The sequence below is a fragment of the Leuresthes tenuis genome, unplaced genomic scaffold (genome assembly GCF_036924035.1).
Source record: "Leuresthes tenuis unplaced genomic scaffold, fLeuTen1.0.hap1 SCAF_16, whole genome shotgun sequence".
Taxonomy (NCBI): domain Eukaryota; kingdom Metazoa; phylum Chordata; class Actinopteri; order Atheriniformes; family Atherinopsidae; genus Leuresthes; species Leuresthes tenuis.
Window position 1 is genome coordinate 8,555,721 of NW_027325370.1, and position 19,391 is coordinate 8,575,111.

The 19,391-nt window shown below is 40.7% G+C and overlaps 2 protein-coding genes across 3 annotated transcripts; one reads left to right on the forward strand and one right to left on the reverse strand.

Moving 5' to 3' along the window:
* The first annotated feature begins 220 nt into the window (after positions 1–220).
* srpk1a (SRSF protein kinase 1a) lies at positions 221–14,532 on the forward strand. 2 transcript variants are annotated; one of them, XM_072366482.1, is made up of 16 exons: positions 221–309; positions 956–1,010; positions 4,078–4,205; positions 5,459–5,567; positions 5,723–5,810; positions 6,202–6,289; positions 6,727–6,833; positions 7,745–7,910; positions 7,985–8,010; positions 8,107–8,335; positions 9,775–10,146; positions 10,266–10,366; positions 10,693–10,800; positions 11,091–11,160; positions 12,804–12,896; positions 13,210–14,532. In XM_072366482.1, exons 1-16 carry the CDS (start codon positions 297–299, stop codon positions 13,392–13,394), a joined length of 1,938 nt encoding a protein of 645 aa, XP_072222583.1. In that variant the 5' UTR covers positions 221–296; the 3' UTR covers positions 13,395–14,532. The 2 variants fall into 2 exon arrangements, with proteins under 2 accessions (XP_072222583.1, XP_072222585.1); XM_072366484.1 differs by lacking the exon at positions 13,210–14,532 and having other exon boundaries at positions 12,091–12,892.
* A 50-nt stretch (positions 14,533–14,582) lies between these two features.
* lhfpl5b (LHFPL tetraspan subfamily member 5b) lies at positions 14,583–18,286 on the reverse strand. The gene is made up of 3 exons (XM_072366485.1): positions 17,723–18,286; positions 16,467–16,703; positions 14,583–14,705 (listed from the first exon to the last, which is right to left on the reverse strand). Exons 1-3 carry the CDS (start codon positions 18,129–18,131, stop codon positions 14,695–14,697), a joined length of 657 nt encoding a protein of 218 aa, XP_072222586.1. The 5' UTR covers positions 18,132–18,286; the 3' UTR covers positions 14,583–14,694.
* Positions 18,287–19,391: the final 1,105 nt, after the last annotated feature.

The window sequence follows — 19,391 nt, forward strand, 5'->3', positions numbered from 1 at the left end:
TAGAACCACCTTCTAGTGATTCTATAATGCTTTGTCATGCAGTACAAGTAAAGAAAAGGTTGATACATGAGTTGTAATATCTTTCAGTAGCGCCACATATAATACATATAATTTGGGAAGATTGCAGTCTTTACTGCCTGCAGTTTGAGAGAAGCAAAATCCATAAAAAGCAGGTTTGATGATCAGTGGATACGTCACTGCTGAAGCTTTCCTTTACCTAAACGACCCAATGCGCATGCGTCGAACATTTGCTCATTGCTGGAGTAGCTAACGGCTAAGCTACGAACCCTTCCGACATGGAGAGGAAAGGTAAATCTTTACGCGACACCCCTCATGCTTTGTTTGCAAAGTTAGCCCGTGTATGCGTGTATTGAGGATTTAACATGTGTGTGCTGTCACAAATGTAGATTTTTAATTTTTTTTTTTTATCAATTTGCAGACAGGGATATGTGATTTGATTCAACGCGTCTGTCACGCACTGAGCTGGAGCGAGCTACGTTAGCTCCATAGACATTAGCTTTAGCGTCAGTGGGACATGTCAGGATTAGCGCAATACCTTTAGCTTTCTTGCTCCTTCTATTTTAAACACAACTTAAACCACCGACTGTATGGTCTATGTTTGGTGTTAAACATTAGCTTGCAATCCGAGTGTGCGAAATTACTCCATGCCACACTGGCGTGTTGTAGAGAAGCGGTTGCCTAGGTAGATAGCTTAGTGATGTTACTAAATAGGGTACTAGTGACTGGGAGACCCACATATGTACTGTAAATAAAGATTTGCATGCGGGTGGCCTCAAAGACGACGGAATTCAGTGCTTAACGAACTTGTTGATTGGATTTAGGGTAAGTTAGAAGCATGATAAGCCTCAGCTTCATGCCTTTGTCTTGAGTGTCAGCTGCAGAAAAAAAGGCAAGCAAACAATAGGAACACAATTTGTCTGTGGTTTCTTTTCAGTTCTGGCACTCCAGGCAAGGAAGAAAAGGGGGAAGGCAAAAAAGAGCAGCAAAAAGTGAGTATTTTTTTATTTTCTTTTTCCATTTCAACCTCGTAGCCTCTGTACGTTTTGCAGGATAGACTCACATTAGCGTGCGTCATGTCAGCTGTGCCCGGTTAGAGGTGGTTGTTTGTTGCTGCTTCACACATCTGCTGTCACTTCATGGAGGTGGCGGAGTGGACTTTCTTGATGTGAAACTGTCACAATGGTCGCGATTGAATTATGCTGTCACACTTTATTATAGTCTGTGCCTGATCCATAGATGTAAAATAGTCTGATTTAAGTATCTTAAAAGACACTTTCCACTTTTGTATGGGATTTGGGGTCGGGGCTGTGACATTATCCATAAGGCTTTGGATGGTTACTTTCCATTAGAAATAAGTACATTTTAGACAGTATACTGTGCCTGAGATAAACTACCCAGTGTCCTGCTATGAAAACCGTTATGAATGAATGCACATATCTGACTTAGAGTAAATGGCTGCAGTATTGATCTCTAGAACTGATTGTTTTGGTTTACCTAACAATGTACTAATCATGACTGCACCAGTGGCATCCTCTAGAGTGTTATATAACAGCCTGTGCTATATTTAAAGCTAGAGAATGAAGAAGCCCACATCAGCCCACTGAAGCGTGGTGTTTCACTGAAAGCAGCACTCTTGGAAATACTCACCTTCCGACAGTGTTGTCTTCATCACTGAAGCTGACATGTCCATTAACCATTAGAATTACTCTGCTAATAGAGACTACATTAAAACGGTACCATCCGTGCTTACTGAGCCATATAAAGAGCAGTAGGACTGAGTTGCATTTTGGACACAGTGGAGTGAACCGGATAAACTTCTGAATGAGCTGTGAGTGTAAATGTCAGCGTGAGATTCACAGACTAAATGTACATAAGAATAATTAGAATTGAGTTGAACATGGGTGTATACAATGGATATACCCATTGGTTTTTAGTTTTTTTTTTTTGTTAATTTGTGCACTACTTTGGATAAGCATGGAGACAAGAAGATCATTGCAGATTATGACTTTAGCAGCAGTCCATATGAAACACGACAGCTCGGTTTTAGAAAATTATTCGACTTGCGTTTCGGCACCCTTGGTTCCCATAGAGATGAGTGGCCTCATTCACTACTATGGAGGAAGTAATATGAGACTCTTTAGCTTTCAAGTTAATATTAGGAACTGAACTGTTGGCAATGTTCTTAAATATGCATGCACACACATATAAATGGCTGGACAAGAAAATGTTCGGTTATTCAATCCACTCAGATCTGCAAAGTTCAATCCATTGACTGTTTTGTTCTGCAGATGTGGAAAAAAAAACAACTTATTGAGTTTGTTTGAGAAAGGGCCATAAAGAAAAATCCAACAAAGGAACATAAAGTCGAAATAAAAATGGCTGTATGTTCCTTTTAATAAAGCCTTAAGGATACACAGAAAATTGCACTCCCACCCTACATAATATGCTGGCTTTGATAACATCTGTAACATTCTGTAATCTTACTGGGTCGGACCTGGTAAGGTTTGCGGATCTCTTTTAACACAACACAGGTTTGAACTTCTGCAGTCATATTAACATGGTCTAAAGCATGGCAGCAGTAGATTTTAATTGAATTATATCGGAGTATTATTAAGTATAGAATCAGCTGTTAGAGGGAATCCCTCAGATCACCATCATTAAAGAATTAGAAGGCAGCGTTGTCGAGGCTTCCTTTTGTCCTCCAGTTTTCTCAACAATGATTATTAAATTATTATTATCTTTTTGACAGTCTGAACCAAATGAACAGGAGAAAATGATTCCTTAAAGCATACGAACTGTAGCTTTAGCGTCTTCTCTCTACACAGTGTAGTCATAATGTTTTCAGCTGCTCCCATCCACCTCTGTTCTGTTTAACACAATACGGCGCACTTTTGAGGCCGATATGAATTTTTTATAGCAGAGGTACAGGTTATGAGCAAACTGTGACTCTGCAGTCTCGGCCCTTGCAGACTTTTGTGCGTTGCTGCAGTTTTTCATCTCGAACTCAGCTGTCATGGTGGAGATGGGGTGAAGTAGGAGAGCTTTTGCCCCCCCCCAGCTATGGTTAGAATTCTACAAGTGCAGTCGAATTCTCATGAAGAAACAAACTATCAATCCTTGTTTTTTTATTATTATTTTTTTTTATAGCATACACTCGGTAAGCTTAATCATGTGGCGTGTTGACTTATATTGTTATGGCCATCTTACATGTTTTTGTGAGAAAGCTGTGTCCATGAGGACTTCAGTGGGGGTGGGGGGGGGGGGGGGGGGGGGGGGGTTAAAGCTGATTAAAGCTGGGAGGAATATTAGCTTTGTGAAAGTGACTAATATCTTGATAACTGAATGCTGTCACTTTAAGATATTTCTGAATGTCTGAGAAGAGCGAGTGATTGTTCATCAACAGTTTTTACAGATGTGAAGAGGGTATACGGATATTGCACGCTCATTGTTTCTCACATTTTCACCTCCCGTTTGTTTAATATCATACTCACCCCTCATGAACACTGACTTGAAGTAATAACCCATGTGTCATTGTTGCCTGTTGTGCTCATCAGTTGCCTGAAGCTTTTGAAATGAGAAAAACTGAAGGCAGAATTCTGGTTGTTGTGTCAGCATCATGAGCAAATTTTATTAATTTACATTCGTTGGTTTTTACATTTTTGTTCCCTTTGGGGACAAGAACAACGCACCAGTTGGATTAATCTCCATCGTGACATACAGTTACACTGATAGGGAGATACATTTGACGAAATTCAAATTAAAATCCTTTCCCAGATTTAAAGCTCTGTTATCTGGCCGTGTGTTGCTCCCTTTTATGAATAATACTTTTCACTGTTTGTCTTGAGTGAACTGTTTCATATATAGCAGGATTTTGGTTTGCTGTAATTTATTTATTTTTTTATTCCGTGTCTGTGGTAACCCTCTTTGACATTTGTTAAATGATTATATGACTGGTAATTGATAAGGACTGTGAATGTGTCACTTAAAGAACTTAAGATAGGAAAGGACACATGCGGGACACTGTCCCTCATGAAGTCTGTCTCATTTGTCCATTAGGCAGCCAGCCAATCCCAGGTCTCGACAGCAACCTCAGCAAGAAGCTTCACCTCAGGAACCAGAGGAACCTGAGGAAATTCTCGGCTCTGATGACGAGGAGCAGGAGGACCCCAACGATTACTGCAAAGGTGACTCTCGTCCCTTCCTAGTTCCTTCCCTTGGCCCTAACCCTCTGTTTTACAAAGATAAGGTGCTCCATTTCTCTTGGGGAACAAGTTGGGTTTTTTTTCCACCAAAGCAGTTGCAGTGCTGGTTCAGAGCCAGAACTGAACATAGAAGCAGTTTCTTTTTGTTTTAACAGCCAATGAGCTGGCTCCAGCACCCAAAAAGCAGCTGCAACACCAAGTCTTTGTTGGGCCAAAGAGCTGTTGGGGGTGGGGTCCTGGAGACTAACCGGACCACCTAAGATATTGTAACTGTCATGTTTTAAAAAGGTCCAGAGTCACTGTAGCATGAAGTATGCCCAGTCGAAAAGATAACAATAAGAAGTGAGCTGAGAGGTTGAAACGGTAGAAGAAGAACATAATCTCAGTGTTCCCCTCATTTTCCTGCTGTTTGAGGTTTTTATATGCTGCCAAATGCGTTGTTGTATCGGCATAGAAATGATTGTTTGCAGCTCAATGTTGAATTGGTGTTTGCAGCTACTTTTATTAACATTTTTGGATATTCTAATAAAGTTAGCTGGTGTTTATCAATTCCACCGAATCAGCATATATAAATCCCATTTGTGTCATTTTTCAGCAAAGCTGGTTCAGAGTAGGAGTGTTCACAAACCCCAAATGCATTTAGAATTTAAACCGTTCATATTAAGACGTCACCACTGCCAGGAAATGAGACTTGCATTGAGATCTGATTTTGGGAGGATACACTGTCTCTCTGCCCTATAGTCGTCTACAGAAATGTCAAATTCAATGGGGGGAAGTTCAGACACGTATTGAAGAGACATTTAAAGAGATGTAATAATGTGGCTCTGCTGTGTCTCTCCGGCTGTTGAAACCAAACCAGTTCTTGGCTTGAGCCAGCTTAGAACTGTCTCTAGCGCTGGAACTGCTTTGTTCGAATAGGGGAAGTTATAGTCATCATTTCACCCTTTAACAGGGTTGTTGTGGGGCCTCTTGAATGGCTGAATAAGCACTGCAAGTTGATCCTGAAGAGAGCAGAGTCATCTTAACCTTTCAAAATGGAGGGGAAGGAATTGTGAACAAACTTCAGTGGAACAGTGATTCCAGTTGATTACCTGAATTCAAAAGTCACGGTGTGAAGGTGTTTGTGTAACATATGTAACTGCTGCTGGAGCACTGTTCTTACAGTGTGAGCAGATGCACTGCCAGCTCTGTGAATGTTTAACGGTTTAAATGATGTGCATTTGCTTGTCTTCGAGGTGGCTACCACCACGTGAAAGTAGGAGACCTCTACAATGGGAAATACCACGTAATCCGTAAACTGGGATGGGGACACTTCTCCACCGTGTGGCTCGCCTGGGACATCCAGTACGTGATATGCTTATGCATGCTGCACTTTTTTTTAGGGCTGATGGTAGATAACATGCATCATAACAGCTGTTTTTAAAATTTTTTTAATTTTTTATAATATGATCGTTTATGTTGCTTCCTGTTTGCGAACTTTACTTGCTCTGTGGTTGCAGGGTGAAGAGGTTTGTTGCAATGAAAGTGGTGAAGAGTGCAGAGCACTACACAGAGACAGCTGTGGATGAGATCAAACTCCTTAGATCTGTAAGTTGCTGAGTGTACTGCTGAAAGTAGTTTGAATCAAGAGACATATTGTATGTTCACTAGTGTGTATAGGTGATCCGTAACAAACAGTCCCAGACCGCATACCCCTGAAGTATATATGTTTAAAAAAATCTTGTTACCCATTTCCTACTTCTGATTTCTGAGTCGGTTACTGCTCAAAATTCCCCGAAATACTTTTAAAGTCATCTTGCTGAAACACAAAGTAACAAACTGAACCAAGCAAATAACCTCCTGGGCATGGTTGCGCCTACTGTGTGACAGCTTTCAGGCATTAAAACATGAATGTCACCCCCGTTCTGGTTTGGTCTATGCTTAGTAAAGTGTAAATACTAAATGTTTTCATTGCGTTGCGGCTTTTATTTGTTACTAGGTACGAAACTCTGACCCCAACGATCCTAACCGTGAGATGGTGGTCCAGCTGCTAGATGACTTCAAGATCTCTGGTGTCAATGGAACTCGTATCCTTTGAGGCTCAATATCACTAACGCTTGGTATTTTTTGTTACTCAGGTTTAAACAGTTATTATAGTTTTAAAGGCAGTGACTAAAGTCTGCTACTTCTTAAGGGTTACCTTTGGAAGGAAGGGATCATTTCTGCTCTTTTTTTTTTTTGTCAAATTTTATGTAAAAAGCTGTATTTATGTAACGCAGTAAACAACAGATCATGGATGTAACAAATGGAGCCTTATGTGACACAAACAGACCTGCCTATCACAACACTCTGGCTGAGTAAGATCCCCTGAATGCCACAGGGTGGGAGCTGTAATACGAGTGTTTCTCTCTTCAGTATAAATAATGCTCTGCCTCATGTAGGTGAACGACCACATGTTCCCAGGATAGTTTTCACCTTTTGGGTTTTCGGTTTGGTTTTTTCGTTCTTAACTGCTTATCTTCAGATGTCTGCATGGTGTTTGAGGTGTTGGGACATCACTTATTAAAATGGATAATAAAGTCCAATTACCAAGGGCTGCCTCTGCCCTGCGTGAAGAGCATCATAAGACAGGTAACACAAGACCTTCAGTCTCACCTTTTCATTCCAGGTGACTCATGATACAGTTTCAGTTTTCGCTCCCAATAGTGAGAGCTGTGTAGCCTCCAGGCTGCGTTAAAGGTAGAAACCAGTCGGGACAGAGCATGTTGTAGTAACTGATCCTGTAAACAGTGATCTAACCAGCGAGGCAGTCTTGTCACGTAACATGATGGTGAGGGGAAAAAAAAAGTTGACATGGAATAGATCTTTTACATGGTTAAACAAAATACTGATTCAGTGGCAATATCCTGTAAGAGTCCACTGAAACAAGTATAACTATAAAGATTTTTGGTAGAATTTTGACACTTTGTCTTGTAGAAATGGCAATTAATATTGAATACATTTATTATATTTGCTTGCACTTCTTTGAGTTGTGTTCTCATGAGGTATATGTGTCAGTTTTTTACTCCATGGGGAACATAAACGGAAGACCAATTAAATATTAAAAGGCTTCGTTCAGTTTTAATGATTAATTAAAAATTGCAGAACTTTTGTCTCTTCCTTCCGGCACTGAGAACAACCACACAAAACACCGTCGGTGCATGTCAAAGTCCTTTGTTTTTGCTCGTTATTATTTTCAGGATGTTTACTTCTCTGACTGCCTAGCTTCTTTTTTATCTCTGTAGCTTTAGAAACTTTTCTTGGATGCTCTAGATTTTTTTAGCTGTATACATGACACACATTGCACCAGCTGCACCAGAGCAGGAATGTTTCCACAGACAATGGAATTAAAACTCTGGCACACTCCAAAATGCAGATAGATTTACTTGGTGCTCACAGGCCTAATCGGCTTTGTGTGGCTGCGTTTAACAAGTCCCAGAGGGCTGATTTAACTTCTCTACTTTCATCAGATACTAATTTCCCATTGATTTATCTTTTTTTAGGTTCTCCAAGGCCTGGACTACCTACACACAAAGTGTCAGATCATCCATACAGACATCAAGCCAGAGAATATCCTGATGAGTGTTGACGAGCCTTATGTCCGAAAACTTGCAGCTGAAGCCACAGAATGGCAGCGGGCTGGGGCGCCTCCTCCCTCCGGTTCAGCGAGTATGAAACACGCATTTGTACACGTCTATGCACAGCTTGGAAAAACTTGTACTCATCTTGTGTTTTCTTTACAGTAAGCACAGCACCAGCTCCAAAACAGGTATGAACCTCTTATTGTTCACTTTGTGCCATTTTATTCGCTAATAGCAACATCCAACGTTCGACTTCTTTTGTTTCGTTTGTACATCTTTGTCAGACTGTGAAAATGTCCAAGAACAAGAAAAAGAAGTTAAAAAAGAAGCAAAAGCGTCAGGCAGAGCTGCTGGAAAAGTGCATCCTGGACCTGGAGAAGATGGAAAAGACCACAGAAACACGAGATGATGATGATGATGAAGAAGATGAAGACCCGCAGTCTCCGAAGGGACGAGTCTGTGCTCCACTCAGACAGGTGTCTCTTCAGGAGATAGGAAACGAAGAAACAGCGGGTAAGAAGCGAGCATCAAAGGAATTATGTGTAAGAATAGATATTGATGGGAATTTACCAGTACTGGTATCGATTCAGATATTTCCTATTATACAGATACTTTTTGATACTTTTATTGATTCTACTGCATAATTTGGAGCAAAATTGGAGTCGTAATGTTAAATGAAATGAAAGGAAAGTTATATATGTGGGTGAGGCACACAACAAGGTGTCTTGTTTTTAATGGCTACCCATGGCTGCTCTAATTAGCTTCATGTCACTAATGCTCGGCTACAGAGTGACCACTTGGCCTGCACCCAGCTGTCTAAACTCAGTGTTATGGGCTTATGCTCCTTTGATAACTGGGCTCCTCTCAGGAACTATGCCTGTCACTGCACAGTAGGCAGTCTTATTGTTTGCTGTTCTCATTTGTTGGTTCCAAAATGGTTGAACAGGCTACCAGTTATTATTAGAACAAGGGTTGTTTCTCTTGTTTCATATGTGAACACACCTTTCACACCCTGACACGCCTAACTTCTTCACTTCTTTACCTGTTGTACTTGTTCTTTAGCTCGAATGCTGCTTTGGCTTAAAGCGTGTGCTTGATAATAAAACTAACTGTCATTTACTGAGCTCACATCTGCATCGACTATGTCGCTCACTACATTTTGCACTTTATTCATATGATCTGATGCCATCCTCAAAAAAAACTATCCCTTTACCAATGTAAAGTGCAATAATGCATGACATTATTTATGAACACAGTCTCTTTACAAATTAACATATTAATTACAAACAGATTAGTTGTCTGCAATTTGTTGGGAATTAATCAATCGCTGTGAGGCATATCTTAACCAGCTCGACTCCACTGAAATGAAGGGCTTTTGTTCACCTGCATCGATGGGGTGGACTGGGAGAGTCTGACCTCTGCTCCCACCTGACGCAGCTGTGGCTACAAAACAATGAATTAATTAGAAGTGGATAAAACGTAAAGAAGTGTGTCCTGAGTTAGACCTGTTTAAAGCTATAGTTGGTGTTCCCTTGGTGTGATGAGGTTGCATTTTGTTTTTGGCAGGCTGTATTGTTGTGGAGTCTTCAGATTTTTGGAAGGTTGTATTTGTTAGCATTTTTTTTTTATTTATTTTTTTATGTAACTCTGACTCACAAGACTCTTTTAATGCATTTTGTTTAACTTGGATTACATGATGTGGAGTTAAGTGAAACTTCAAAAAGCTTTGCCTTGGTCGCGACTGACGATCACAGATGTAAACATTTGTCAGTCAAACACATTTTATCAGTACTTATTAACTAATTAGTCCAAAACCAGTGACAGTTTAGCCGTAACATATGCAGTCACGTTAGCTTCTTGGATTTCATGGCTGTTTGTCAAAGTCATAAAAGCTCTGCTATGAATATCTACTTATTTAGAGAAAAAAAACAATCTTTTCTCAAAACTTTCAGAGAGCAGTGTGAATGCAGATCGCATGAGGATGGGACCAGAGGAAGTGACAGAGGCCAACTGTAATGGCCACGTGGAAATGGAGCAGAGGCATTCCCATTGGAGGACTGAAGACCAACACAATGGCAATGCAGACTCTCCAGAGGAGCAACGTAAGGGGCCCCCAGTCTACCCCATGTGCAACGGTGTGGATTCTACAGATTTCAATGAGTTGTACACGGAGACTGAAGGCAGGGGCGCTCCCAGCGGTGACGATAATGAGGAAGACCTTCCTGCCAGGCTGGAAGAAGGAGAACTGGAACAAAGCATTTTGCAGGAAGCAGGAGAAGATGAGACTGACTGTCATTACAGAACCCAGGAAAGCCTGAGAAACGGTCAGTCAGCCAAAATCTCTACATCCACCAACTTTGGAAGTTGAATTAAGACTTCACACACCTGAACTTTGAGATTTTGGTCATACCTTTGTATATTTCTTCTTCCCCTTCTGATGTAGGCAAGCAAACCGCAGGATTGTTGCTAGTTAACCCTCTTGAGCCAGTCAATGCGGACCAGATCAAGGTCAAGATTGCAGATTTGGGAAATGCCTGCTGGGTGGTGAGTAGTCTGCTAATGACCTGAGGGATTTCCTGATTAGGGATGGAGACTTGCAGCTTGGGACACATGCATTATAATCTGTATACCAAAATAGAAATTCTTCCGAACTGCACTTTTTATGTGTTATATTGACTTGAGTTTCAAATGGATTGGCACATGCGGCGTCCTACACTTCTCTTGACCAGAGCCAGTGAAATTGAACGCAGAAGTAGAATGCACTTGTTTTATTTCCTGGTTTGAATTTCCTCTCTTTGAGATGGGGTACAGACTGTGTTAGCTACATTTTAAAGATGATTTTTAAAGATTGATTTCTACTTCTCTGTCAGCACAAGCACTTTACAGAAGACATCCAGACACGACAGTACCGTTCGTTAGAGGTGCTCATCGGGTCTGGATACAGCACACCAGCCGACATATGGAGCACAGCCTGTATGGTGAGATGATGCACTGACAGTATTTAAACTATATTTGTAGGAGCACACTGGAAAGATTATCTGCCTTTATTCAGATTCTTGTAGATTTTGAAATTGTGAAGAGCTGAAGCAACATATGAATGTACCTGCGCTCATGTCCAAAGGGCATCATGTATCAGTATAATTATAACTCAACATAATTTAATCAGATGTTACAATTTTGAGTGGCTGGACAGATGTATGTACATGTAGGCAGATGGCGTTGTGCTGTGTCGTTCTCTGTATTTCTTATCATTCTGTTGTTCCTTTAGGCCTTTGAGCTTGTCACTGGGGACTACTTGTTTGAACCACATTCTGGGGAAGATTATTCAAGGGATGAAGGTATTGCTCCATCTTCCTCTTCCTGTCCACTTCCTGTTTTTTTTCACATTTTAACTACACACCATTAATCCTAAACGCTATGTTTGGTTGCAATCCAGCAGTGTATGCCTCACTGTTGAGAGCCAGTTAGTGTTGGTTTTAGACCTTTAGTTATTGCTCCTGTGAAACCCCTCATGGTTTTAGTCATGAGAAATTGGCTCAGATATTGTTTAAATATCTACACATTCTGTGAGTTTCACAGTATGCAAAATGTGACCATCGCTCCAAATGATTGTGCATTTTGCATGGTAAGTTGCAGTGATCTTTGCTTTAACACTTTTACAGTGTTGGCACCCTTGTGTAAGCCCCTGCATTGTAGTGATTTCAGATGGTCTCAAATATGGAAGAAAAATTGTGACGGATCAATCATGTGATGAATTGTTTCAGTATTCCTGGGTTTATTTCCGAACTCCTCAAACCACCTCTTCTTTTCCCGAAATGGGGCCATCTTTTCACTTCCTCACTGATCTCCCTTCATCTGCTCCTCACTCACGCTCCGCGTTTCCTTGTTCACCTCCTCACACTGTGTAAACAAGCTGCTGCTCTAACCTGATTCTGCTGTGCATGTGCCGGCAGTCAGGCAGCGGTGAAGCGCCTACTTTATTTTCAGCAACATTAGCTTATTAATCAAGTGCTTCTCTTTTATCGCTGCTGTTTCTAATTGAGCCTTAATATTGCTTTGTCTCAACATTCATTGTAATTCTTTTTTTGTCATAAGTGGAAGTGTATCACCTGCACCTCTGCTACTGTTAAAAGTTTTGGCATCATCATACTAGGCCATCATCATCCATTGTTCCTAATACATTGTTCCATCATTGCTGTCTCCTCTCCAAACTCTATCCCTGTGCCTTCCTGTCTTCTCTCTCCTCCTCTGATGTGCATAATTTCCAGACCACCTTGCTCTCATAATTGAGTTGCTTGGTAAAATTCCTCGCCATTATGTGCTGAATGGGAAATACTCACAGGAATACTTCACCAAGAGAGGTATGGCACCCCTCTGTCTGTGGCTCACTCTGGAAAAGGTGGACAGGAGGGTGGGGTGGGGGTGAGGGATCCCGTCAGGACATTCAGACCCACCTGACCAGTTCTGCCAAAGACTGGCTGTCTTTGTCAATATCTCTGTCAGTCACATTTTTAAACCTAAACAACCCTTTTGCAGTGGGTTGCACACATGAAATCTGCTGCATGTGATGTGGGAAAGTAACAAATGAAAGAAAAAAGTTAGAAGAGCGTGCAGACACCGTCTGACTTCTGATCTGAACAGCTCATTGATCACAGTTTAAAATCTCATTATCAGTTTTGGAAAGTCCTCCCTACCCCCCTTTAGTTTGAAATTGTAATCACTAATATCGCAATTTTCTACCTGAACGGTTGCATAAAAGGAAAACTGGGAACTGATTCTTGATTAAGGTTGGAAAATGTGGAGCTCCTGTAATGCCTGGTGGCCTTGTTTAATAAGCATCAATGAAACAGTTTGTGCTGTCAGCTCGACCCTTCCCTCCCTCAGCCTTCCACCCTCGTACCCAGAGTGGGCCTGTGACCTCGACACACTCTGATCAATCTGTTGTCTGTGTTTTCTCCTCCTGCAACCATCTGCTGTGTAGATCATATAGCGCTGATCATTGAGCTGCTGGGGAGTGTCCCACGCAAACTCATAATTACCGGCAAATATTCCAAGGATTTTTTCACCAAGAAAGGTAAAGAATAATAATAATTATAATAGCAAGCAAGAAAAAAAGGTCTAAATGTCAAAAATAGTAAGTTTTTTTTTTTTTTTTTAATGGCTATATTATCGTGTCGTGTGCAGACTGGAGTCATACCTATATTGAGTTAAACCCTTTTTTTGAAACAGCTAAAAACTTTAATGTTGATTTTTCACGTAAAGATTGCGTATATGAGATGTTTTCTCAGACGTCTGTACCAGCTATCGACTTCTTTAAAGATGGGAACAATTTGACTTCAGTAGCTGCATTGCTCTCTGAGATGGCCGTCTGTTTGGTTGGTCTGCAGGGGATTTGAAACACATCACTAAGCTGAAGCCGTGGGGCCTGCTGGAGGTGCTGGTGGACAAGTACGAGTGGCCCCGCGAGGAAGCGGAGTGCTTTACCGATTTTCTGCTTCCCATGCTGGAGCTGATCCCTGAGAAAAGAGCCACAGCAGCGGAGTGCTTGCGCCACCCCTGGCTTGCCCTCTAGTGGACACCTCCAGCCGTTGTACCTCCCTTCCCTCCTACTTCCTGAAGAGACTGCAACAGATCACTTTCCACTTTGCGCATATCAGATGAATATTTATTTCTCTTTTTGTTTTCATTGTTTTGGATTTCTTATGTTCTTGGTATTGAGCGATTGCTTCACTGTACATTTGCTTTGTATTTGTTGGTTCTTCTTTTGGTGTGATGACGTCAGGAATCCAGTGGATTTTATTACTTTGTGGTCATGTTGGCTCCAGCTACTGTGCTCGATTCACCCACCAAGCAAACCTGTCATTGTACTGCTAGTGACTCATCCTTATTTGTTACACTCCTGCACTAAAACTCAAACAAATTAAGGATATGTAGCCTTTAATTTTTGTCCCCTTAAAAAGGACTTGCTATTACTTTTTCCTCACACATTTTCATTAGTGCTGTGTTCCTTTTTAATGATTTAGTTTATCTTATATCGCACATGTAAGGTAAACATTTCGTATTTGTAAAGTAGGCTTAGGAAGTTGCACACTGGGCTGACATTTACACTGACTGTGGTAACATTCATAGCGTTTCTTCAGGCAGGCTCTCTAGAGTTTTACTGACACTGTCTGATGAAGTAGGTCATATTTAGCCATAACAAATCCATTGTCACCTGGTATTTTAGTGGGTAGTTAATAATAAATGAGAGCTTTCATTCTCATGGGATGCCTATTACTATTCAGGTATGTAGTGTTAAAAAGTTTCAACAAGACAAACTAAAGCCCAACTAAAAAGAGAAAAAAGTGAAAATAAACTGTATATATCTGTACCAAAGAGTTTGCCTTTATGTATATTAAAGTTATGTACAGTTTTTAACAAATCTTATATCTTAGCTAAGATTATTTAGCTGGGTAGCTGTGTTTTAATAAAGGGTATGAAAGATGTGTTGGAGCTCAGTTGTATGTACGGCCAGCTGTTCAATAATGTCACTTATGTGATGGTGTTCCAAACTGATCATATCAAAGTAACCTATGTTATCTGTTGAGACCTAAAGGTAAAAAAGCAAAAATTTCCATTAGTGTCACATTCAAAAACATAGACTTTGTGTGAGCTGTTGCTATAAAAGCCTGTACAACACACCATTCAATAAAACAGATCTTCATACAGAACACGATGGCCGAGTAAAGTTATTTATTTTGAAGATGTGAAACGCTGAGACCTGGGGATGTGTTGCTTCTGAACACGTTAACAGGACGGCTAAATTCTAAAAGTTGTATATAAAAACTTGAAAGAAAGAAACCACTCTGTGATTATGAAGGTCCATGCGTCCATCAGGGATTTCCTGTAAAGGAGGAGAAAGAGTTATTACTTTATTGGACTTCAGAAACCGCTGACAACATAAAGACAAAACTGGTAATCGGACGGCAAAAGAAGGAGAAGCACTGTGGGGTGACGTACAGTCTCATTTTTAGATAGAAACATTAAATGAAACAGAAATGGCCAGCAACATATTTAAATTAGTATGCACACAGATATATCAGCCTTGTATTGGTGTCAGATGATAATTTAGCTGGCTGCAATCGACTTGTCAGTAAACGGAAGAACAGATGATGACGCTGGCTGATATCTGTCTGGTGTGTCCTGGTTGTGTTACATTAACTTTGCCCTGAAACAGACAAGCTTTATCCACATCTAATGTTTGGTGCAAAACGCTCTCATTTGTACGCACTGAAAAGGATTTAATTTGTAATGATTTAACAGGTTAAGAAGTCTTTTGAAAGAATTTTAGTTTCATGCGTTCCTTAACAAACTAATTGACCTATAACATGCCAATTATTTTCAATATTGAACAGGTGTGGACTTCAGAACCTTTTACTCACAAACTGTGCTGATTTAATACATACGGAATGTGGTTTGACATTGTCATGCTGAAGTAACCAAAGTCTGGATGGCAGTTTATGTTGCTCCAAACCTCAATTCATTGTTTGGCATTAATGGTGTTTTCACAGCTGTGCAAGTTGCCCACGCCATGTTTATTAATGTGGTTTGAGGGACATTATGCATGGATAGTGCCTCTTCTCTTGCCCAGAGGAAATGTGTCCATTGCATAAATAATGTCCATGATTTCCAGCAAGAATTTCTATTTTTGGCTTATCAGACCTCAGGAGATGTTGGGCCCAGAGGAGGCCTGTATTTTTTGAATAGCATTCGAACGGTTTCCATTGTTCCTGAGCCTGTGTTTCAATCTTTCCCCTCAGATGAGGATTGTTCTGGATTCTCTGGATCTATTTAAAGATATTATCTACCATAGATGATAAAATCCTGAATTTTTTGGCAGATTTGCTTTAAAAACCTTTGATGTCATTGTGATTGTTGTCTATGAAATATTTCACACTCCTCCATTTTTACTTCTGAAAAACTCTCCTGATTCCAATTAACCAAAATACTTGGTGATTTTCCAGAATGTGTTTCTTTTTTTTTTTTGCACGTGCACAACTGTCTTACCAGACTTAATTTCCCCTGTTTTGATTTTCTTTAAAATCAAATTCAAAATGAGCAAATGTTGTTCAACCATATATTTTCTCAGTTTCAGTCTTTGATGTGTTTCTGTACAGTTCTGAAATATTAGAAAACTATTAATTACTCTCCTCATTTACATTTCAACAGCTTCCAAACTTTTATTCAAACAGGGTTGTATTTTGTAGGCCAGTTTTCTTATAATGATTTAATTCACTAGTTGGTTCAGAGAAGTTGTCTAAATTAGAATGTTTACAGAACTCAAAAGCTCAGATAATAAACTATTTGCTGATGAAGATCATATATTATGACTGGTAGACTTAAATCAAACATTGATGAGACCCTCAGGTTTGATTATATAGTGTAAAAGGTCAGAAATTAGGCTTGTTGCTCAAAAGTTTAGTGACAGCACAAAGGAAACTGAATAGGTAATTATTGCGCCAAACTGTAAATTGGTTCAGCTAAATGACATCTGTTACATTCATCTGTTCTTAATTCTTTTCCAGGTTTAACACAAACAAATGTTTTGGGTGGAAAGGGTCTCCAGCCAGCATTCTGACACTTTTTATCTCACCACAACCCTCACCTGCTCCCTCCATCTCAAAGTCATCTGGCAGCAGTTTGTCTTGCCGGTTGCCGAGGGTGAAAGACAGCAGTGCCAGGAGGAGGGCGTCCAGAATGCTGATGATGGCCAGGATGTAGGCCCAGCGCACTGTGCAGTTTCCCAGTGTGTACTTATCTGTCCTCTGGCCACACATCTGCTTCACCTCTGGAGCATCCCAGCCATCCGGGTAGATCATGCAGCCCATCACCATCAACGCAGCTGCAGTGGAAGGCACACAGAAATGAAAGCGCCTTGCACTAAATACCTATTGTGTGTCTTAACTTTGATGTGTTATTATGAAGGATATTCATGGGAGCCTCCAGTGCAGGATAAAGCATGAAGTACCCCAATAAAGGGCAGAATATGCTCAGAGCCATTTGGATGATGTTAAATGTTAAATACTCTTCATCTGGTAAAGTTTCCTCTGAGCTTTTCTACTTACCATAAAATCTGTCAAGAATTTGCCAAGTTATACAGGCTTTTACCATGGCTAATCTCTCTCTGGAAATTTGGCTCTGGTATGTTTGTTGTGTAGTTTTAGATGAGTTAGCAACACCTGATCAAGTTACATGTAACTAATCCACCACCAGAGGTGTCAGCGTCTGGGCTGACACCAAATCCCTTATCAGCCTCGACAGTAAAGAACAACACATTGAATACGACAATACATAATGCCTGAAACCAGAGAGGTGTGAAGTTGGCTGATGAGACAATTACTTTATCATCTCCTGCTTGGCTTCTACCAGAATTTTGGTATGTCGGTACTAAAGGTGCGGAGAGAATGAAAGAAAGGCGGTGAGCTGTTACTCTGGCCAATATTTAATCTTGACAGTCAGCCGCAACCTTCAAATTGTCACTGTATGCATAGTTCTGACAAAACCAATGACCAGAGAAAGACTGGGTGATTAGTACACTGTTCATGGTTTAGGAGGAAGATATCAAGTATAATTCAGTCTTCAAAAATTCTAGTTACAGATTTCTTTATCCAGAGTTTCATAGTGTTATATAGTATCCTATGTTATGTTATTTGGTGGAGGTAAAATTAGTTTTGACTCCTATGAAGCATATTTCACACAATGATGATTGGCTGTGTTTAAAGTAGACTTGCTGTAAAGTAACTGTCTAATGTTGGGGAGTAAAACTTGCAACATTAATTTCTAAAAACTGGCAAAAAATAGTGGAATAAAGTACAGACGCTTGTAAAAATGTCAGTTAACCTCGAAGCACTTTAAACTGACCTGAGGCCAGCTGCATCCACGCACAGATCTTGTAGACGTTTCCTGCGTTGCAGAAGAAGAACAAGCTGAAGCTGACCATGGTGCCCACCACCAGCAGCATGGAGGTCCCGACGAAGAACATGGCAGTCCTGAAGGCCGGCGACGGGATGGAGTTGAAGTCCAAGATGCTACCCTTGCACGTGAGCTCCGAGGTCAGCGCGTTGCCGATGCAGTAGTGGAAGAGACCGAAGTAGCCGGCCTGCGGGGTGTTAACGCTGTCCCCAATCCAGTAGGGCTGGATGAAGACCACCATGGTGATGATGACGAAGCAGATGGTGAATACGGCCCACATGACGCCGATGGCTCGGGAGTTTCTCACGTAGTTGGTGTGGTAGATTTTGGCGGCCTCCTGGGCTGGAAGCAGGTCCATGACAGCGAGTGTTGGACTTTACAAACTTCCAGAAAACACCCAGTTGTTCTTAAATTCTCTCTGTTCTTCACTTGGTTTGTGAAATCCTTTGTTATGGGACTGTCTCAGTTTTATCCAGGTGTTCACACGTGCCACAAAACACACATGCGCACATTTCTGTCTCGGCCTCTTCACTGAGACCTGGATCAGGATTCAGCACCCTGGACAGCACCTCGTCGCTCTTCTTAATGACGTCACGTAATGTCACTTATTTACGCCCACTGACAGCGTGGGAGTAACACGCACAGATGGAAAGTAACTAAACACCTTCTCAACCGTAATGTGTTGTTGTGTGAGTAGCCTGCCTGCTGTAGCTACTCAAAAAGGGCAAGAGTAACTAAGTATTATCAGGGAACTCATCAGTATAAGTCTGCTGGTGTTTTTCTTTTAAACGATGATTTTATTATTAAAATAATTTACTTAGATAAAGGTACAAATCCCACAATGTTAGAGGACTACTTTGTTACAAACGAAAGCATATGACAATAAAAATTTAATTTAAGTAACAGAATGCGAGTATTCTTTTGAATATTTTATTTATAAGAGTAAGAGAAATTGTGACTCATTATCATTCGTGCTTTAAGAAAGGTTATACCTCTTATCTGGTTGAGATGCTCATTGAACTGTTTCATATATATCTGCAACTAATTATTTGAACCATTCTGGATTAATCTGATGATTCATTCTTCTTTAATCTGTTTTTTCTTCTTTTGGATTGTAAAATTCCTCAAATAGTGAGAAATGCAATCACAAGCATTCCAAGCCATAATTTAAAAAGCTGCCATTATCTTTCATTCTGTGACTGCTCGAATTATAATTGACTGCAAATAGTTTGATTTAGCTTATGGAGTAGTGACCGAAAATATTTAGACTCTCACAAATTTTCTAGATTTTGTTTTTATAACAATAGACACACCATTGCCTCATAGCAAGAGGGTTCCGGGTTCGATCTCCACCTGTGGCTTTTCTGTGTGGAGTCTGGGTACTCAGGCTTCCTCCCACTGTCCAAAAACATGCATGTTAGGTTAATTGGTGACTCTAAATTGTCCTTTGGAGTGAGTGTGAGCGTGTGTGGTTGTTTGTCTCGTTTTGTCTCGTCTATGTGGCCCTGTGATGGACTGGCGACCTGTCCAGGGTGTACCCCGCCTTTCGCCCGATGACAGCTGGGATAGGCTCCACCCCCAACCCCGTGTGTGTGTGTGCCCCCATAAGCATGGGGCA